A 22770-nucleotide genomic window follows, 5' to 3' on the forward strand; every position below is an offset into this window, starting at 1 on the left:
AAAAAAAAAAAAGAAAGAAAGAAACTTGCAAATGATTTTCCAGACTGGCTGTACCATTTCATAATCCTGTCAGGAATGTATGCGTGATTCAGCCTTCCATGTCCTCACCAGTATTTGGTGTTGTCACCATTTTTACTGAGCTGTTCTGATAGGTGTGTATGGATAACTCATAGTCTAAACTTGCATTTCCCTCATAGCTAATGATGTTGAGTATCTTCTCATGTGCTTATTGATCATTCAAATATCCTCTTTGGGGAATGTGTCTTCATGTCTTTCCCATTTTCTAACTGGAGTGTTTAGGTTTTATACTGTTAAATATTACGAGTTTTTTATTCATTCTAGATACTAACCTTTGTCAGATATGTGGTTTGCTAGAGTTGCTTCTACTCTGTAACGTGCCTCTTCATTCTCTTAGCTAGTTTTTTTTTCCCCCTCCAGGACAAAAGGTTTTAATTTTAAAGTACTTCGACTTATCAATTTTTCCTTTTAGAGATTGTGCTTTTGGTACCAAGTATAAGAACTTTCTACCTAACCCTGGATTCCAAAGGTTTTCTCTTATATTTTTTCCTAAGATTTCATGGATTTTATGTTTGACACCTAAGACCATGATCCATTCTGAGTTAATTTTTGTATACACTGTAAAACTTGGATTGAAGCTTTTTTTAATTTTTTGGCCTGTGGGTGTTCAGTTGCCCCAGCACATCATTTGTTGGACTCTCCGCTAATTTAGATCCTCTGATTTTTTTCACCAGTGTTTTGTAGTTTCCAGCGTACAAGTCTTATGCATGTTTTAAGAGATTTACCCCATGTATTTCATTTTTGAGGGACTGTAAATGGTATTGTATTTTTGATTTTGACACCCACATTCACTGCTAGAATATAGAAACAATCGATTTTTGTAGGTTTATATTATATTCAGCAATCTTGCTAAGCTTACTTACATGTTCTAAAAGTTTTGGTAGATTCCTTGGGACTTTCTTACATAGACAGTCATGTCATCTGCAAACAAGAATCATTTTATATCTTCCTTTCTGATCCGTATGCCCTTTATTTTCCTTTTCTTATTTTTTGCCTGATTAAATGGGCTAAAGTTTTCAGCATTATGTTGAATAAAAACAGAAGAGCAGGGAGAACAGACATTCTTATTTTGTTCCCAATGTCAGTGGGAAAGCATCAGGGTTTCACATTAACTATGATGTTAGCTGTAGGTTTTTGGGTAGATGTTCTTTTTGAAGTTGAGGGACATTCTATTTCTATTTTCCAGAGTTATTTTCATGAGTGACTGCTGAATTTTTAAAAATTAATTAATTTATTTATTTTGAGAGAGAGAGCAGGGTGGGAGGGGCAGAGGGAGAGAAAGAATCTTAACCAGACCCCATGCCCATAGTGGAGCCCTATGTGGGGCTCGACCTCATGACCCTGAGATCATGACCTGAGCCGAATCAAGAGTCAGATGCCTAACTGACTGAGCCACCCAGGAGCCCCCTTTTTAAAGCTTTTTAATTTATTTTTTGAGAGAGAGCCGGGGGAGGGGGAGGGGCAGAGGGAGAGAGAGAATCTTTTATTTTTATTTTTTAGAGAGAAAGCGGTGGGGGGGCGGGTTGTGGCTGGGTGGGGAGAGGCAGAGGGAGAGAGAGAATCTTAAGCAGGCTTCCTGCTGAGCGTGGAGCCCAAAGAGGGGCTCAATCTTATGACCCTGAGATCATGACCTGAGCTGAAACCAAGAGTCAGACACTTAACTAAGCCACCCAGATGCCCCATGACTGCTGAATTTTGTCAAGTGTCTCCCCTTCATCAGTGAATGAATGGTATATAAATCAAAGTCTTACTATTAAAGAGGAAGAGAGATGAGTGTGTTCCAGTCTTCAGGCTATACCTCAGAAATAAAGCCAACTGGGTTTACCTTCAAGTAGGGACAGAAAATACTGGCCAGAGAAAGTTGATGTTGTTTTTCAAGAGCCCCTCTGCTATGGACCGACAAATACAGACAGGGTAGAAAGGGTAGAAACAGTTTAGCTAATATTTTAACCAAAGTCTGCCAAACCTGTATCCTTCAAGATTTCCTTTGGCAAGTTTGAGAAGTCAGCAGAGTGGCTAAGGGCAGGGAAGGGGTGAGGAGGGCCAGACGAGGCAGCCTGGTGTCCGACTGCCTGGTTCTCCATGGCACTTCTGCTAACAGAGTGGCAAGTCTTTTAGATTCCTTTTAACCTGCCTCTCAATCTCATTCTATGCTCTCTGTTCAAATAAAAATTCCACTAACTAAGAGAATTGTCTAAATAAAGACTTCAGAATCAAACCCATAAAAGGCTCTCTGTTTACTAAGAAATTTCTGTGCTCAGAAAAGATTACTCAACTTCTTATTTTCGAGATTTTTATCTCCCTTTTTTCCAACCTATGATTGTCTCCTTGTGGTCTGGAATCATGATTTTTTTTTTTAAGTCATATGACATAAACATTCAGATTTTTAGGGAAAAGGGAAAACATCCTCTTTGAAAAGGCAAAGCCTGTCTCTTAAGCTGAAATTCAATCCTTCATCTATTTAACTAAACGAAGACCTTTTCTTGAGATGAGGCTTGTGAAGGTAGAGATAAAAGGCTTTAGAAAAGAAAAGTGGGTACTAGTTTTTAATAGGAGTAGTCCCATTTCCTACTCATCATCAGGGCTTTTTATTTTAGACTTCGCCGAGTTTCTGCCTTCAAGATGTTTATCGGGATATGAATTGGTAAATTTGTCGGATTTTACAAACCACTGGGTGGAGACAGGGCTGAAGGGTTCTTAGGGTAGGCTAGCCACCTGGGCCAAGGTCTTTCTGCTGTAAGGCTTATCCTGTCGCCAAAGAGAAACACATCTCCTGCTGAAATGGACTGGTGACTGCAATAGTCTTTGTTTTCTTCCAACTATAAAGTCGGATCACATGGAGGAATGTAGGGGAAGGAAAGAAGATAAAAATCAGGACCTAATCTCTGAGCAGAAGTTGAGATAAATGGCCCAGGCTTTTGAATGGAGAGCCCTCATTTGTCCCAAGCTTCCTGATTTCCCTCCTGGTCCTCACCGTGAGGTGTTCGTGGATGCTCTACTCTCACCCCATCCACGGCAGATGCCTGTTCTTTGAAACCCTCAGCCCTCGGGTCTGAGTACATGAGAGTCACGTGGGCAGGCCAAAGGATGGGGCCAAGTCTCCTTGAAAGTTTTTGTTCCTCATTTTCAGCTTCCAAGAATACTTTCCAGAGATCCCAAGGGATCACCGCCACTTCCCCAACAGCTCACATTAGCATCAAGACAGCATCCTGGATGTCCAAGCAGGAAGTATCACAGACTGTCTAGTCTAGCCCACTCCTTGTAGAGATGAGTAAAGTAAAGCCACGGCGGGCAGGCGGGGGGCAACTTGTACCAGGTTACAAAATTTGTGGAGTGAGGACTAGACCCAGTTCTCCTTGATCCTTGGTCAAGGTCTCCCCCCTGTCCCAATATCACAAGAGCATAAACCTTGAGGGCAGGGGCGGGCTGCACTGGGGGCTGCTCAGTTCTCCTTTCCCTTCCTCTCCGCTTCCCCAGCTCTGACCAATTGGTGTTAAGCTCTCACTGGTCATAGCCTAAAGGTCTAAAGGTCAGTTTCAGCCTCAGTATTAGGACACCCTGCAGCCCCGTACCCCAGGGCTCGCTCCACCCATAATGGCACCCTCTGATTCCTGCTGTCCTCTCCCTGTTAATTCTTTGCTCTCCAAGCAATCTCTCCAGCTCTTTCCCCTGGGCTCTAGGCTCAGATGGAGGGTCCAGTGGGGAAAGGGGAAGGCAGTGGAGCCTGTTAGCTGAGCCTGAAACTCAGCTGCCAGGTCTGATTTCAACACTCAACTCAATAGCTTGTGGCTGTTATGAGTGAGCAGAGGGCCCTCCGCATTTACCTTGGGGGTTCTGAATGACAGCTAATATAGACATATATAACTCCTGGAGGATATTCCCAGAGTACAAGGACACTGGATGGAAGAGAGCCTCCAAGTTCCCCTCCGTCCCCTCCTCACCCAGGCAAATGGCCCAAGGCTCTGAGCTTCAGTTGGGAACTGTGATGACAGCAAAGCCTGGAACTCTCCTCCAGTACCCACACTTGACTGTCCCCTCCACCTCTATCTCACACCAAGTTAGAGAGCGTGGAAATGAGCAACTGGTCAGTGATGGGCTCTTTAAAGCCTGGGAGCTGAAGTTTCCCCACCATACCTCTTCTCTCTCCACTGAATGTGTTTGATAAAAACTATGCAGTTACCCACCTTGTGCCCCACGCCACACACAACACAGAAAACAAAAATGGAATTTCAAGTACATTTGGGAAATGAGGTTCAATAAATACATTTCTTTGCTTCACAGCTTAGTGGGCTTTGTAAATCTCCCAGTGGAATAAACATGTTTCCTGGGGACACAACTAGGAAACAGCTGTCCTAGAGTGGTCTTAAGAACCGATTCAAGTCAAGTATACAAATGTTCTTCAAGAACTATTTTTTAAAACTATGCACGTGTATTGCAGGCAACTGGAACTTGAAAATAGGTTGCCCCTTGAAAGTTGCACTAGATCAATAAATAATGAATTGGAAACAGAATGAGGGAACATGGCGAAGGTCTGATTATAACATTAACATATCTAAAGGAGAAATGGAAATTGGACAAAGGCTAATTTAGGAGGCCGGTGTGACTGTGCTCCACTAACAATCTCTGCCACTGAAAGAGGGTGTCGCCTGCTTAGTCCAGCTGTTTGGAGCTGGTGCTGGAAATACCCCCCCGGGGGTGACAAAGTCTCTCTCCTTGACCAAACTCAAGTCAGGCTTCTCTGAGCTCCTTTTCCAACAAGGTCCTTTTCCCAAGGTCATCCTTGGGCTCTTGTCTGCCTACTAAGTCAGTTTAGAGAGAACCCTCCACCATATTGGATCACCATTGATACCAGCTCAAGTTTCTCATCCTCCATCTTTGATGTACAAGTCTTGACCTGTCTTCAGCAAGAACCCTGTTAAGTGGGTTTAGCAAGAATCCCCTTATCCTCAATGTCTCCTCTTAATAATTTTCCATCTGTTTGTTGGCTGGAAATCCCCGGATATCTTTGCTGTATTCAGAATGGAGCCCAGTGTCTCTTTCCTATTGCCATAGTCTTGACCCCTGTTGTAATATTCCCAAATAAAGTCTTCCTTACTGTTTGAATAAGTGTCAAAATATCTTCTTCTTCTCTCTCTCTTTTTTTTTTTTTTTTACTTTAATAGAGGTGAGGGATGGGAAGGATCCAGTACTCTTACTTGTTGCCTTCAAACATTAGGAACCACTAAAATAATCAGCCTTATTTTTCTTTCATGTTTGCCTAACTACCTCTGGTGGTTTCTACCTTCCAAAGTTGTTTTCAGGCTGAAGAAAATGCCCATCACCATTTTATAGTTTTCGGTATTAATAAATGGACATTGATGCTGGTTTATATATTTCTGTGATTAAGTTAACCACGGAGTGGTACCCCCAAGTTCAAGTACATTGACAAAAATCGAGTTTCTGGGGCTGCAAAGGAGAGGACCGGGAGGTGAGATCTGGCCAGAGTGAGCTACGGCATTTAAGAATCCATGCTAGAGCTTAGATGACACAGCTACTAATGAACACCAGCAACCAGAATTCAATAGGGAGTTAAAGAGAGGAGATAATGTGGGTGATACCAACTATTTGGGCTGTTGCACTCAGAATTTAATCCTCCTTCTCTCTCACTGCCTACACCCTAAGATTCCATTATATCTCGTGGTTCTAACCTCTATCTCTCAGATCTACCAATGGTTTTATCCTGACTTGGAGATTTTATTAAAATGCAGATTCTGTTCAGAGGTCCAAACAGGGGCGGGGACAGGAGTCTGTAGTTCTAGAAAGTTCACAGCTGTTTTGATGCTGCTGGTCCAGTGATCCTCCACCCCTTTGAGCATAGGAAGAAGGTGCCATCATCTCTAGCCTTGGAGTATTGCCACAAACTCCTAATTGGTCTTTCTGCCTCTTTCCAATCCATTCCCCACCCCACAGCCAGTGTGGTCTTCCAAAAATCAAATCTGAACAAGTTCTTCCACTTTTCCTTGCTTCCCATTGCCCTGGGCACGCTCAGATCCTGCTCCTGCCTCCCACTGCATCTTTAGGCTCCCACTTATTTTTTTTTTTTTTAAAGATTTTATTTATTTATTTGACAGAGACACAGCGAGAGAGGGAACACAAGCAGGCAGTGGGAGAGGGAGAAGCAGGCCTCCTGCCGAGCAGGGAGCCCGATGCAGGGCTCGATCCCAGGACCCTGGGATCATGACCTGAGCTGAAGGCAGACACTTAACGACTGAGCCACCCAGGCGCCCCCAGGCTCCCACTTCTATCTCACACTCACTGTCCCAGCCCTGGTGAATTAGGCTCAATTCCTATGAGCACCCTGTGATCTGTATTTCTGAACTTTCTCGGAAATTCTCATTTTACAAACATTATTTTCCTTCTAATTCCCATCTTCATTCCTCCCAACCCTTCCAGGCTTTTGAAATCCAGTTACATACCCTTCCTTCTGCTGTGATTCTATAATACTCTGGACTTTCATCATTGTTCTTATGAACCTATATAACGGAAGTTTCTATCCTTAGATTATGAATGAAGGAGAGAGAGAAGTACCTGTACTTCTTTTCGCTGTATCTCCATCACATTGTTTTGCATATAGAAATGTTTAAAATAAATTTATTGAGTTGAATTTATTGAATTGAACTGGAAAAGGGAGAGCATTCAGAAAGTAGAAGCCTACCTGTGTTTAAAATTTATATCCCATTGGGTCTTCTTCATAGTCACATCAAGGTTACTATATGTTAAGGATAAAATTGATTAGGTTATGAAACTGAAACCACAGTCTAAAGCTTTCTAACTACTTTAGAATAAAACTAGGCTTGCAGTTCTGTACTTTCGGCTCGGGTCATGATCCCAGGGTCCTAGGATCGAGTCCCGCATCGGGCTCCCTGCTCAGTGGGGAGTCTGCTTCTCCCTCTCCCCCTGCTCCTGCTCTCTGTCTCTCTCTCTCACTATCTCTGTCTCTCTCTCCAATAAATAAATAAAACCTTTAAAAAAAAAAAGAGTAAAACAGATACACATGCTTAACATAAAAGTCTATCTCTGGTTGAAGTACATCAATGCAATGAGGTTGATTTGTTTCATTATATACAAAATTATAATTAGCAATTTGTTGTATTTTCATAGTTTTTTTCACTATGCTTTGTTTTATTTTTTCAAGGAAGGATGGCATAATGAAAGCACTAGGATCTAACTTGCCTTGTTTTCTCATTGTTACCAGATCCTGAAACTCGCCTCTAATGTGGCTCAGGATTCTGGTGGAGAACGGATTACTTCATTCCCATGAAGGTATTACCTGAGATGGGAAAGGTCACCACTGGGAGCCCACCTGGCTCACCGGGTGAATTCCTCGCTAGTAAACAATACTCCCATTGTCTTTCCTCCTTCGTTGCTCACAGAGCCCCACCTGATGGCCAGCAGCAGCTGCCCAAACTCACCTTCTTCGAAGGAATGAAGAGAAAGAAGAAACAGAGAAAGCTGGAGTTAGGGAGTAATTGAATGTATCAAAGTATCTTTCATGTTTTCTGTGTGAGAATATTCAATATTTTCATGGGTGTGAATTTACTTTTAACACAAATATGATAAACCTATTTATCGAGTACCTTGGACAGGCTAGAACTTTAAATACATATTTTATTTTGTCTCTGTGACAACCAGGACGATTAGGTATTATACTCCCCAACAAAACTGAGGCCCTGGAGAGAATCAATCTTAGTCAGTGGCTGATCCGGGATTCAGACTTGGATCAGCCTCATTTCTAAAGCCCAAGCTCTTTCCTCTAAGCTCTGCTGCCTTTGAGAAAGCAAACGCCAAAGACAAACTCATAGCTGAAAAGTAGACAGAGGAAAAAATGAATGCAGGTATAAACAGTCTATCCGGGTGTCCAAAGAGCACGTGACCGGCGAACATTGGACCTCTGCCGGACTCTGGTCCTCGCCTCCAAGCTCCCCTCCGCACCTGCTGGTGTAACAGCACGCTCTGTGGCTGCGCGTTACCTAGGAAAACTGCCCAGCGCCCAGTGGAGGAAGCGCGGGAGAACTGCGAGCTGACTGAAGATTATGTTAGAGTCTTTAAAATCTGTCCACGTTCATTTCCACGGCCACTTCCCCGCTCAACTACTCGGTAATAACCTTGTAACTCTCTACTCTTCCAGCTTGCCCTCCCCCCAGCCCTTCTCCACACCCCCAGGGAATCAGACCCTGCGTCCCAATCTTCCGTGGCTGCTCGCTGGTCCGAGGATCAAGTTCAGCATCCTTTACGTGGCGTTCCAGGCCCTCCACGTTCCGGCCCCTGCTGTGTGCACCGGCCTCCACCTCTTGCCATGTAACAACCTGGGCAGCATGCTCCAGACACTCTGGCCTTATCCTCCCTCAGCTCCTTAGCACACCGGGGCTGTTCTCCTGTCCCCCGCCTTCCGCTTTCCCAAGTCCCACTCACTCTCCCAGTCTCGGCTTAGAAGCCACTTTTTAAGTGAGGCCTTTCCTGGCTGATTCCTCCCCCGCCATCTAATTAGATCTTTCGGAATGTGCTCCACTAATACTCTTCACGTCACCTATTGCAATATGCATTATATACTTGCCTGATTATTTTTAACGTCTGCAAGTGTCACAAGGGCTTAGCACTGTGCCTGACTGCCACACTGCTGGACCTTAATAACTTTTGAATGAATGAATGGAGGGACTTGAACTGGGTTTTAATTGTCACCATCATCAACCTATCAGACAATATTTCGAGTCCCCCATTGCTGCTATCACTGGCATGCCCGCCCCCGTGGGGTTGGCAAAGCCCTGGTGGAAAGCAGCTTTTCCCACCCACCCACTGCGCGCTCAGGAACGCGGGGGAGGACCTGGGCACAGCGGGGCTCGCGGCAGGTCTCAAGGCCAGGTGTCCTCTTGGCTCCCAGGTTCACGTGCATTGGGGGAGGAGCGGCGGAAGAAAAGGAGAGACTGAAACAGGGAGCCCCGGGTACCTAGAGGGGACCGCGGGCGGTGTCTGGTGCGCCTCCGGCCTCGAGGCCAGCCGCCGCCGGGGACCTCGACTTCCTCCTTTGGGGGCCGGCGCGCGGGGCTGGGCTGGGCGGGGCGGGCGACGCCCCCGCCGGGCTGGGCTCCCGGCCGCCCCAATGGGATTCGGTGCGGGGCGGTGGCTGCTCCCAGTCCCGGCGGCGCGCTCGGCCGCGGAGGAGGCGGCCCGGCAGGGGCAGCGGAGGCGCTGCGCTCGCCGAGGGGAGGCCGAGCGTGCCAAGCTGGCGCCCGGCGGGGCCATGGTGGCCGGCGCCCGCGGCCTCCTGGCCCTTCTGCTTGTGGTCTCCGCCCCGCTCCGGCTGCAGGCGGGCGAGCTGGGTGAGTGGAGGGCGAGTGGAGGGCGGGCGGGGCTGGGCCTGGAGGGACCCGGCGCGGGAGGAAATGGGGTCGCCGCCTGCACCCCCCGGACTCCTGCTCTTTCTGGCCGACGGCGGCTCGAGTATAAAATAAGTTAGAGAATTCCGATCGGTCCCCCACCCAACTCCTTCCTTCTCCGCTCGACAAGAGAAGCAACTTGACACCTCCCCACGTTCCCTCTGCTTTCCCCGCTGCCGGGCTCACTCTGCTTCCAGACTTCCTGAGTCCGCCGGCCCCGTGAAAAGTGACATGGCCCAGGGGTCGCGCGCTGACGACCCCAACCGCCTTAGGGGAGAGTCGTGTGTGCGGGGACGCTGCTTTCAAGCCTTCTTGGACAGGGCTGCTCAGCAGTTGGGCGGCTGGGCCCTCCCGGTCCCCTGTCCTCCCTGCGCGGCTGCGACCCTAGCGTGTGCCTTTGCCGCTTGCAGGAATGGGCGGGGGGAGGGGGCGGTGGCGGGGAGGTTCCGCCGAGGTTGGGGAGGAGGGCCGCCCTGCGGCTCCTCACCTGTGTGCTGCTTGCGCCCCAAGTTGGAGTCATGTGGCTCGGCTCTTTCCTGGGTGTTTGACGGAGTCGACTCCCGACTAGGCTGGTCTTTTCTATGGACCTGGTCCTTGGTTTCAGGTTGGACATGATTAGTCCACAACCGAGTTTACCTCTGCATAGCCACCTGATTAAAGTAATAAACCGTTTTACCAGCCCAACAAATCCTTGTTAATTAGTTCTTTACTGATAGGGCAGCTTTCTGCAATTTTTCAGTTCTTGTTTTTTTTTTTTTCCCTCAATTCTGCCCCTGCACAACTGAGGATATTTAATGGCACTAACTATCCAGAGTATTTTACAACTCCCCGACCCCGGCCCCGTGTTTTCTAATGAAACAGGAATCACAGAGAAACCAAATGCTGGCATTTTCTTCACTGAACCACGTATCCATTCCCAGTCTGAAACATGGATACTCAAGATGTTAGTAGTGGTTCCTAAGTTTGCTTACATACCACTTTGTTTGTTTGTTTTTAAAGCTGAAGTTTAGACAAAATATGTCTTGGCACTAACAGAATGCTACCCATATTGTAAAGTTTTAATAAATAATGTGTGTTTTTATTAAGTATGTAGGATTTTGATCATCAGTGTTTTAAACATTTAAAAAAATGTTTCTGTCACTATTAGATGGAACGTCTATGAATGGGTCCGATAATGTGTTCCTGTCCTAGTCTGGCCACAACTGTCATCCATTTTTCCAAATGAAGTTTCAGATGTTGGACGATCATCTAGGCTGTTGACTGGGTGATTTGTCGAGCAGTTCTTCCGGAACAAGTGTGATTTCTTAGATTCTTATTGAGCTTCAAATTTGAGACTTGATAGCAGCTGACTGGCAGAAGATGTCATTTGAGTTTCCATGAAACGTCCTATGTGTTTAGGATGTTAAAAGAACCAATGAAGGCATAAGTATTCAATCACACAAAGAAGCAAAACTTAGATTTGGGTCATTTTACTGAAAAAAAAAATCTTCTAGGAACTCTGGTCTGATACATCTTGAGTGAAACCATAATCAGTGATTTTTTTTGAGTATTTCTCACATCTGTGATTTTCTACATTAGCCCTTGGTCACTTATTTTGCGAGTTTCCATAAATTTAAACAGGCACACCCATTTTAGGTCTTGAGAGAGGCTACTGGCTACATAGTCGAATGGTGGTCATAAGTGATATGAGCAATCTTGATGCTTAGAAGAGGGCAGCTCTAGCAGAACAGTCTGTTTTTGGTGAGAAGTTGACACCATTTATTACATTTTACCTTCATCATTCTTGGAGTCAGCTTAGCCTGGTGCTTCTTGGGTCCCAACCTGCCTAGTCACCACTATCTCCAGAAGCTTTATAAAGCCCCAGCCTCATGTTATGAATCAGAATTGCAAATGGGTGGGGCCTGGGAATAGGCACTTTAAAAAAAAATTCCTCCAGGTAATTCTGATTCTAATCAGCTTTGAGATGGTGGAAACATTTTATAATGTTAGGATTATAAAATGCTACCATCTGTGTCATAGACAATTTAATATTACACTTCTATTCCCTGGATTATGGTTCAGGAAACAAATGCGATAATTTAAATATTTATAAGCCGAGTCCATGAAATTATTCAGAGTCTGGGGAAGCTATACTGGTTCCTTTGTAGTCTTCTGTTTACCTGAAGGTGCTTTTGCTCAATTTATTTATTTTAAAAGTGGCCACCTCTTCTAGTATTTATAGCCTGCTAGGCCCCAGACCCCAGCACTTGATGAGCAGAATTTGGTCTGATTTCTGCTCCTTCTTATATGTCCTGCTCCTCTGGACCAACTTAACTAAATTTAGATATTTACAGATTGTTTCACATGGTTTTTGATCCTACATAACATCACATATAAATTGATCTTTAGTATTAGTTCAAATAAATTCATAGGCTTGGATTTAGGTCTTCTTACCTTGATTATAAGTTTTGAGAACAAAATATCCTAATTCGTGTGATGAATTTGTGCTAACTAAAAATCCCTGATTCTCTCCTCACCAAAATATCCAGAGATGTATATTAAAGATTTCCTCCTTGTGACTTAAGTATTAGTGAAGAATAAAAATAAGCGATTGGTCTCTAAGGAAATTTAAGCATAGAATTGGATACTTTAAAATTGCTTTAAAAATTCTGCCCAACTCTCATTTGTTACTATCGGAAGGTCTGTTCTTAAGTCATCACTCCTGCATATTTTGGTTAGGCATGGGACAGTGGATGTCCGATGTTCTGGGTGAGTGGCTTCTTAAAAAGTAAGCACAAGCTTATTCTGGTACCTTCTGTATCAGTGTGTGCACTCACCCCAGCCTTTCCATCATCTCTGTGGTCTAGGATTCTCTCTACCCTGTTGGACTCTGAGTTCCTGAGGGAGTGACTGGGATTGTCTTTATCCTCCTAGCACCTGACAAAGGTGCTCAATAAATGTTTCTTGGGTTAAACTGAACAATCTTTTCATGTTTAGGAGATATCTTCAAATTACTTCCTAATTAGTAGAAACTAAGTAATAGGGGCATCTGGCTGGCTCAGTCGGTTAAGCATCTGCCTTCAGCTCAGGTCGTTATCCTGGGGTCCTGGGATCAAGCCCAGGACTCCCAGCTCAGCAAGGAGTCTGCTTCTCTCTCTCCCTCTGCCTCCCCCCCGCCCCCGCTTTGTGTGCTCTCTGTCTCTCTCTCAAATGAATAAATAAAATCTTTAAAAAAAACAAAACAAAACAGAAACTAAGAAATAAAGAGTCTACTGAAGTTCTTTATGAAGGTTCATCTGGTGCTTCCATTAGTTAATTGTGTTTAGCAAGCACGGCTCTCTTGGCATGCTTATTTCTATATGTCTATATATATTTCAAATAAAACAGCAGAAAGAAGGGAACGTGCCAGCAGACCAAAATGTACCATATCTTTTGGCTCTAGTAGATATGACACTCAGAAACATTAAGTTGCACCATATAGTCCAGGAAAGAAAGAAGTTACATTAAAGGATTCGTTAAACAAAACCAAAGGATACATTAGGATTTGAACTCTGAATAGTATCCTAAACTGTATCTATTAACTTTTTACTTTATAAGTTGAACTCTTTAACCTTGTGGTACTGAAACAGACTTGAAAAATCACAAAGAAAACATAACTTGGAAATAACTTAGACATCTGACATTTATAAGGAATTATGGCTTTATTTTTAAGATGCATGGGGAGGTGAAATTAATTGCAGCATTTAATGAAGGTTTTAGTCATGTTAAAGCAGAAAAATAAAACAAAACAAAAAAACTTGTTCAGGGAAATATTTCCTGTGGAGTTTTGGACTTACTGCTATGTGTGTCCTAAAGCATAAAGTCCCTATACATATTAGAGTAACCAGTTGTTTTGTATTTTTTAAGGAGATAATACACACCTATCTGGAATTGCACTTAGCACATAGTAAAAGCTCAATAAACGCCAGCCATCTTCCTTTTCATTACTGTTTATTACTACTTATTTGACAAGTGTGGGGGCTCCTTTATTCTGCCTTCCACACTGCCTCTAGGACCTCATTTTCTACCATGCTCCCCCATACTCCCAGCCATACTGGCTTTCTTACTCTTTCTCAGAGATACCACATACTCTTTTCTACCTCGGACCCTTGCGTGTGCTGTTCCCTCTGCCTGGAATAGGCTTGTTCCAAATATCTACATGACTCCCTCCCCCTTCAATCTTTGTTCAGATGTTACCTTCTCAGGGAGAATGGCCCTAACCACCGGTAACCTTCCTGATCTCCCCCAGGACTCCATATTCCCCTTCCCTGCTTTCAGTTTTCTCTGGAGCACTACCATTCTCCACCAGAGTGTATCATTCACACTTTTATTAAATTTGTCTGTCTTCCCCCTACAAGAATGTAAGGCCCACGAGGAGCTTTGTGCTTTGAATAGTGGCCAGCACATGATGGGTGCTCAGTAGGGGATGTGTGCTCAGTGAGAATGGGGGGAGAAGGCGGTGGAGACACAGTTCCTGCCCTGTTGTTAAAGACTCAGAGCTGACCCGAGCTGAGAGTCAAAACCAGAACAAGACAAAGTAATAAAATAATGTCTAGTCCGACTGTTATTTATACACAGAAAGTCTGAAAATATGGATTTAAACTAGAGCGATTCATTCTGGTATATTTGAAGTTTGGTTTGGAGGATAAACACAAAAATATTGCCAGACTTTCAGATTTTATTTTTCATTAGACTGTGGTGTAATTTTGCCTTTTTGCAACTGAAGAGTCATGTTGATGTCATTTTCCAGATGTTTGTGCTCTGCTTTGTGTATATATATAAAAAAATAGTTGTTTGCCTTGGGGGTGGGGGAGTGGGAGAGACTTAATTGATGGGGGAAAAAATCCACATGGCGATTTCTAGCCCAATGTAGAAATAAGTTCTCACTGTGAGCCCTAATATGCTGAATGCAGACCAACTGTCAAACTTGCCTTTCAGTGGCAGCGAAGAAGAGAGGTTTTTGTTTTGTTTTGTTTTGATTTGGTTCTTGTTTTTGTTTTTTGCGGGGGAAAGGGAGGAAAATGGTGGAGAGTAGAGATGAAATGAAGCCTTTTACAGTCTCCACGAGCACCTGGTACAGTGCCTGGTAGAGAAAGGGCTCCAGATAACTATTTCCTGTGTCCGCGCATGAATGGTGTGGCTGAGGTTTGAGAGAATGAGGTGAAAGCTAATATTCACCAAGTTGTTTTAAACAGAATTGCATACATGACTATCATGGTGACTTAGGAAACATTCTCCATGTATTCAAGAAAATAGCTAAATTCGACTCTGAAAAGTTTGGGAATCTCTGAGACTCCTTTGCAGGCAACACGAGGAGAGCTACCGTGGGGTTAGGTGCTGGCAGCCTGGAGAATGCTGCAACAAGTGGTATACTGATTGGGATCAGGCAAGTCAGTGGTCCCCCAAAATCTCCAGCTGCTTGTAGATTGAGGGTGTCAGGGGCCTGTTTTACCCCGAAAATCACTGGGGGCAGTGTTTAGACATTGGTGACATGAACGCTGTATTAAGCCATATTGTCATCTACGCCCTGACTGTTTACTGCCATTTCAATTTGATCTATTAGTCCAGTTTTAATGAACTATCTTTCTGGGGACTTTAATGCTGTATGAAATTATACCCAATACTTACAGAAATGTCTTCTGTCTTCTATGTGGTAATTGTAGCTTAGGTGGATTTTTTTTTTTTTTTTTTTGTAGGAAAAGCTGCAAAGAATAACATTGAAACAAAGTAATAGCTAAGTGATTCTGTTTTACCCATTTCTCCTCTAATTTTTATAAAGCTACACTGGAGCTTTTTTTTTTTTAACTAAATTTCTCTTAGGATAGGGCTTTCTTTTCTGACTGCTTTTACCAATATATTTCCTGTTGCTTATAAGGCAGAACAGTTGTGGAACAAAGCAGGATATTGATAAATAATGTTGTACCAACATATCATAACCCAGCAAGGAAGATGTTACACAGAGAACCACTAAGGACAAGCTTTTGGTGTGCACACACAGACACACAAATACAAATATATATCCCCACAACTAGTGTACATACACACACACTTTTACACACTAATTCACTTTTACTAAATATGAAGTAGACAGAATTACATATATAAAATATGTGTAAGGTGTAAAGAACAAGGATAAAACTAATACCTGGATACTCTACTACCTAGTCTTTACATGCTTTTATATTCTGCTTTTTTTCAACTTAACATTTTATTAAAAGATTTCACCATCTAATTGGGAAAAAATTCTAAGTTTATATTTATTTTTAGTATTAACCTTCAGGTTTTAAGCTGTAAACTCATTTTCAAGTCATTTATTGCTACTGAGAAATATCTAATGGAAAAATAGAATTTTTGCCTTGGCCAATCAGCTATGGATCTTGTCAAGATTTTTGTCTTTTGTGTGTTTCAAATAACCCTTCCTTGCTTTTGGAGTCAGAAATAAGTTGCTTGTCCATACCGTGTTTGAAAAAAGTATTACTTTAAATGTACTAAGTGTCAGAAAGGTAAGATATATTTCTTGGTCCTTCTTGGATGAGATTCTTAATTCATACTTAAGAGAGGTCGACCTTATCAATGATTAGACTACTTGTAGTTTATCTTCACTGATAACCACATTTGTTTTATAGTTATCATTTTCCAACTCAAATCACAACCACTGTTGTAGCCTTTTAATTCAGTGTCCAACATACTTACATTTTACCGGGAGGGAAAAGAATAATCTCTCTTTCATCACAAAATTAAAATCTTTGGAAATTAGAACTAATCTGGCTCCATTTCATGATTAAGTGTGTTGAGTGGATGTGCCTAAAAGTTGTATATGAATATATATATATATATATATTTTTTTTTTTTTTAAGAGAGAGAGAGGGAGGAGGGGAGGGGCAGAGGGAGAGAATCTCTAGCAGGCTCCCTGCCCAGCATGGAGTCTGACTCAGAGCTCAGTCTCACAATCCTGAAATCATGACCTGAGCTGAAATCAAGAGTTGCACACTCAAATGACTGAGCCACCCAGGTGCCCCTAAATGATTGTTTATAGAGCACTCTATTCTTGAAAAAAGGAGAAAAACCTAAAACTTTATTTCACTATTATTTCTGACAAAGAACAAGGCCAATGGATATTCAAAGTTAAGAAGTCCAGTAAATTTGAATTACCAGTGCATAAAACTTCCTACAGACAATATAGGTAAACATCTCTGTGGGTCTCACTGAATTTTTAAAATGGCTCAGGGGATTTAATTCAACCTTTTTATGACTTTTCACAAAAGCAAGTTTACCTCATATTGAAATGTAGTTGATTAAAGTCTAAAGGAGGAAACTTTTGAGACTTGCTAGTCCATAGGACCACTGAAACATGAAATCTGTTTATTGAATTGCTGCCATTCTGAGGAGGTTAGAACAGAAGCTCCTTATTTTGAGAATTTCATGGACCATGATTTGCCTTTTTTCCCCCTCAAGAAGTCCCTGCTTTGCCAACAGACTAAAACTGAAGAGAGTCTACAGATCGAGAAATGGCCCTGTACCCGCCATTTCTGAAGGGTCTGAAAATCTTTGAGACCCTCTTGCCTTGTGGGTAGGAAATTCTTTTTTCTTTCTGTTTTCCATCTTCTTTCTTCTTTTCCCTTTTTCATCCTTTTTGCTACAGTTGATGTGCTATATGACTGAGATCTTAACAGAAACACTGTTTCCCCCCCTGAGGTATTTAAAATCTATTAAATATTTCATTTGTGTCTCTAAATATTCTCTTACATTACTACCATGCCGTGAGCACACCTGAAAATATTAATAGTGCTGTCTTAATATCATCTAATACTCAAGTCATATTCAAATTTCCCCAGTTGACCTAAACATATCTTTCTACTGCCGCTTTGTACAAAGAAAGATCCAAACAAGGTCCACACATTACAGTTAGTTATTCTGTCTCTTAAGTCACCTGTAAGGAAAGCCCTGCCGACATGGGTTTTATTTTCTGGGGAGGAAATCAGTTACAGTGTGACACGGCTCACTCTTAAATTCGACCAACTGGCTTCTGCGTTCCGTATCTTTTTCCTTGGTGCACTATCCACTCTATTTCTCTATAAACTTGAATTTAGACCTACAGACTTGATTAGAGTCGGGCTAAATGTTTTTTGTAAAAGTATCACAAAGGCGTCATGTGCTGCTAATTGTATCTCAAGATGCATATATTATTGTTACTATTGGCCCACTATTCACCGTGCTAAAAATGCTCAGTGGCTTCAAGAAGTGACAACTCTATCCCTCCATTTCGAAGTTGCCTTTTCCCCTTATGACCTGAAAATAACCTATGGAGTAGTAGTCGCTTACTCAGTAAAGCTGCTCTTCCCCGTCAACATTTCATTTAGTGGTTTAAGCATCCATTGACCGTTGCTTGTCCGCTCAGATTTTTTTATGTAAATAAAAATTGAAAACCCTACCTTCATATGTATTTTGATTTAGCAAGTGTTTTTTTGCATCTAATTTAATCCCAACAGTTCTGAGTACTCTAGAAAGAACTGAGGTTCAGAAAGACTGAATCATTTATCCCAGGCACACTCATTTTGCATGTCCAGAGTGGGCTACAGGTGCATGCACATCTTAGAATCCTAGATGTTTTAGGATGGTCTCCTGCCCTTCATCTTGGGATGCTTGTGTCCAGGGGAGATCGAGTTAAAGAAAAGAAGCCTTGGAGATACACAATTTCAGGAGGTTGTTTATGTAATAAATCTTTAAATTAATGGTCTTTGGTTTCTCTTAGAGATGCTCACATTTGCCACAGAAATATTAAGACTTTTTCAAATCCCAATTAGTAGCTAACCATGTGCTTTTATTGCATTGTGATACATTCAGTGATGCAGGATGTGCCATGTGCAAAGGCAGTGTAATTTGGGGGACTATGTAATGTGATAGGAGTTTTATAAGGTTTATTTTTTTCCTCCATCAGCTCTTCTCTTTCATCCTTCAGTAGATGCATGATAAGATGCCATCTCTTTCCTAACTGAGATTTGCTGTTTTCTGGTCAGTAAACATTGATTTTGCTTTTTCCTTATATATGGTGCATACATGTATGTTCCCAGAAACTTTCTCATCCTATTTCTTTGTATAATTTCCACCGTATGCTCAAATAATTCCTAAATTGACACTTTTTTCCAAATGTGAGAAATGTCTCCCTATCTTAAAGGTAGGTCCTAAAATTTGTTATTGCCTATCCTAGACTTATAAATGAAATCTAGAGTGAAAATCAGTGTCAAAGAATTGAGAATATAGACTTTATTCTAGTTTTAGGAATAGATATTAAAATAAAACTATATAAAACCGGTATCTCAAGGATTTTTCTTTTTTTTTTTTTAATTTTTAAAAAATTCTTTATTTAAGGGGCACCTGGGTGGCTCAGTCGTTTAAGTGGCTGCCTTCAGCTCAGGTCATGATCCTAGAGTCCCGGGATCAAGCCCACGTCAGGCTCCCTGCTCAGCAGAGAGCCTGCTTCTCCCTCTGCTCCTCACCTCGCGCACTCTCTCGCTCGCTCTCTTGCTTGCTCACTCTCTTGCACTCTCTCAAATAAATAAATAAAATCTTTAAAAAAAATTCTTCATTAGAGTTCAATTTAGTTAACATGTGGTGCATTGTTAGTCACCAGGGTAGAATTTAGTGATTCATCAGTCGCATCTAACACGCAGTGCTCATTACATCAAGTGCCCTCCTTAATGCCCATCACGCAATTACCCAATTACCCCATCCTCCCACCCACCTCCCCTCCAGCAACCCTCAGTTTGTTGCCTAGAGTTCAGTGTCTCTCATGGTTTGCCTCCTTCTCTATTTTCATCTTATTTTATTTTTCCCTCCCTTCCCCTATGTTCATCTATTTTGTTTCTTAAATTCCACATATGAGTGAAATCATATGGTTTTTATCTTTCTCTGACTGACCTATTTTGTTCAGCATAATACCCTCTAGGTCCATCCACATTGTTGCAAATGGCAAGATTTCATTCTTTTTGATGGCTGAGTAATATTCCATTACATATATATTTTATGTATATATATGTATATATATATATATTATACACACACACACACTACATCTTCTTTATCCATTCATCTGTCAGTGGACATCTGGGCTCTTTCGATATTTTGGCTATTGTGGACATTGCTGCTATAAACATTGGGGTGTATGTGCCCCTTCAAATCACTATGTTTGTATCCTTTGGATAAATATCTACAGTGTAATTGCTGGGTTGTAGAGTAGCTCTATTTTTAACTTTTTGAGGAACCTCCATACCGTTTGCCAGAATGGCTGCACCAGTTTGCATTCCCACCAACAGTGTAGGAGGGTTCCCCTTTCTCCGCATCCTCACCAACATCTGTTGAATTGTTAATTTCAGCCATTCTGACTGGTATATGGTGGTATACCAGTTTTGGTTTTGATTTGAATTTCCCTGGTGGCAAGTGATGTTGAGCATTTTTTCATGTGTCTTTTGTCCATTTGTATGTCTTCTTTGGAGAAATGTCTGTTCATCTGCCCATTTCTTGACTGGATTATTTGTTCTTCGGGTGTTGAGTTTCATAAGTTCTTTATAGATTTTGGATACTAGCCCTTTATCTGATAAGACATTTGCAAATATCTTCTCCCATTCTGTAGGTTGTCTTTTAGTTTTGTTGATTGTTTCCTTTGCTGTGCAAAAGCTTTTTATCTTGATGACGTCCCAATAGTTCATTTTTGCTTTTGTTTCTCTTGCCAAGGATTTTTCATTTTTAAAAAAAGATTCACTGCAAGATCCCAATTAATAGGGATTCACTAATAAGGGCTATTTAAGTGTCTTGCTGCTCAGAGTATACCTTACAGGGATCAGCAGAATAGTCATTACCAAGAACTTTTTTTTTTTGGACATGCAAAATTTCCAGGCCCTGCATATTACTGAGATCTCCAGATGACTGGTGTGCCCACAGAAGGTTGAGAAGCAGCATTTTGATCCACTGAAGTCTTCATTTACAGAGCACATTCTTGAGCCACATCGGTGCTAAGCATAGTGAGCAAACTTTGTTGGAGGTGAAATAGTCACCTCTCATTAGGCTGCCCCTTAATAGTGCGGTAAAAAGTGCCTGCTTAAATAATTAAAAAGAGAGGATGATGGAATTTCTTGTAAGTTTTACAAGACTCCCTGAATTAAACATGACTATTTTCCTCTTGTTAATTTTGAGACAAAAAAATTAGGGCTATAAAAAAATCAGTGTGGGTTTTAGTACTGGTCATGCTGCTCAGCAGTAGCATGAGCTTGGGCAAGTCTTAGTGCTGTCTGCCTCAGTTTACTCACCTCCTCATTGGGTGACATTAGCAACCACAGCCTTAAAGCGCTGTGATTGAGGTCCATGGTCTCTGGAGTTCAGATGAGTTTCAGATGCCAGCTCAGCCACTTGGGCTGAGTTACCCGGCTTCTCAGAGCCTCATCTCTTCACACATAGAACAGGGGTAATAACAGGAGGACGTAGGATGAAAAAAGGGTGTGGTGGACTCCGACTGGGCTGTATCGGAAATGGTCTATCTTATGAGCTATGGGGTATATTCTTGGATGTTTGAGATACTACTCTTTATATATGTCTATCTGGATGTATGTGTATATATGAAATGCTTCAGAATTTTAAAAAGGAAGTTAATATTGCCTGTCAAATATGGTCGTCTTAAAATTAAATAAGATAACAAAGTCCCTTAAAATACTCTGTATCTGTCACCTTTTACAATAAATGCTTAGTAAATGCTAAGTGTTAGCATTTTCACAATTTTATGATTTTTTTCCTATTCCAGTAACATTTAGTTGTTGTTGTTGTTTTTAAGATTTTATTTATTCATTTGAGACACAGAGATACAGAGAGAGAGAGAGCATAAGCAGGGGGAGAGGCAGAGGGAGAGGGAGAAGCAGGCTCCCCGCTGAGCCAGGAGCCAGACGCGGGGCTCGATCCCAGGACCCTGGGATCATGACCTGAGCCGAAGGCATACGCCTAACCATCTGAGCCACCCAGGCGCCCCAGTAACATTTGGTTCTTACTGAGTTTTTGAAAAATATATCTGGGAAAGTGAAAAGGTGTGTATGTGTGTGTGTGTGAGAGAGAGGGAGAGAGAGAGAGAGAGAGAGAAACGTTGATAGTTTTAACTTCTAAAACTCAGGTTAACTTTATCTATACTTGGTAATATTGGATTTTTTTTTTCATTCCGGAGGGAGGAGTCAATATCCAGTTACACTTTATCTGAATATTGGCGATATGTATATTTAACATGGAGCCAAGGTTAGAAAGTATAGCACGTTGTAGAGACAGGAAAGATTTCTCGCATTTATCTTCACCTCCAGCAACTGCAGCTTGGACATTATATCAACATCCTGACATTATTAGTAAAGGTCAGTGGCTGCTTTTCTCTGACTTCCTTATCCTGAGCATCTATTCGACAGAGATAAAATAGTTGTCTTAGAAGTGTTTTGCTGCACGAACAAATTTTTCCCCCTTTTAATCTGTGAAATTAAGAACCTTCTCTGAAACAATGCATCCGATTTATCAATTTTCCCAAAGCACTTGTAACTTACCAACAGTGGGAAGAGATATTTGAATATCAGATTCACATAGTATAATTTCAGTATTGTTCTTAGAACTCTCAAGGCCAATATCCACTTCTCTGCATCTGAGCCTTAATCCCAGAAGCCCCATCATGGGATCTCTGTGTGTGTCCCACTTTTGAGAGCCTCGCCCAGGAGTTGGCCCACCCGTGTGCCCCACAGAATGCTGTACATAGGAGATGCCCACTGAGGAAGGGGTTCCCTGGGAATATGACCACCTGTGTCTCCTGAGAGAGCACCGTGAAGCAAGGGCTTCAAGATGTCCTATGGTTGAAGAAAAAGGTGAGATTCTGCAAGCTTATTTATCTTGCAAATCTTTTTTGGAGATGGGGGCTTGACTTCCTTTTAAGTCTCCCAAACACTCAAAAGCGCACAGTGCCTATTTTGGGAGATGCTGACCTAGCCGGTAGTGGGCCCTAGATACATACTGGGGGTTGGGGGCATTCTAATTAGAGTTTCTGGCAATTTAGACTTTTCAGCACCTGGGCGCCTGGGTGGCTCAGTTGGTTAAGCGACTGCCTTCGGCTCAGGTCATGATCCTGGAGTCCCGGGATCAAGTCCCTCAGCGGGGGGTCTGCTTCTCCCACTGACCCTCTTCCCTCTCGTGCTCTCTGTCTCTCATTCTCTCTCTCACAAATAAATAAATAAAATCTTAAAAAAAATAAAAT

At 42.3% G+C, this 22770-nt stretch overlaps 1 protein-coding gene across 7 annotated transcripts in view; it reads left to right on the forward strand.

The window, feature by feature from the left end:
* Positions 1-9199: 9199 nt before the first annotated feature.
* Positions 9200-22770, forward strand: part of DCBLD1 (discoidin, CUB and LCCL domain containing 1) — a 72802-nt gene continuing 59231 nt past the window's right edge. For all 7 annotated transcript variants that reach the window (XM_081828859.1, XM_081828862.1, XM_081828857.1 and 4 more), the window contains exon 1: positions 9200-9434. In XM_081828859.1, coding sequence (XP_081684985.1) covers positions 9215-9434 — 220 coding nt within the window. In that variant the 5' untranslated portion in view covers positions 9200-9214. The remainder of the gene's footprint in view (positions 9435-22770) is intronic.

Source organism: Leptonychotes weddellii, chromosome 8 (genome assembly GCF_054177405.1).
Source record: "Leptonychotes weddellii isolate Sample4059 chromosome 8, ASM5417740v2, whole genome shotgun sequence".
NCBI classification, from domain to species: Eukaryota; Metazoa; Chordata; class Mammalia; order Carnivora; family Phocidae; genus Leptonychotes; species Leptonychotes weddellii.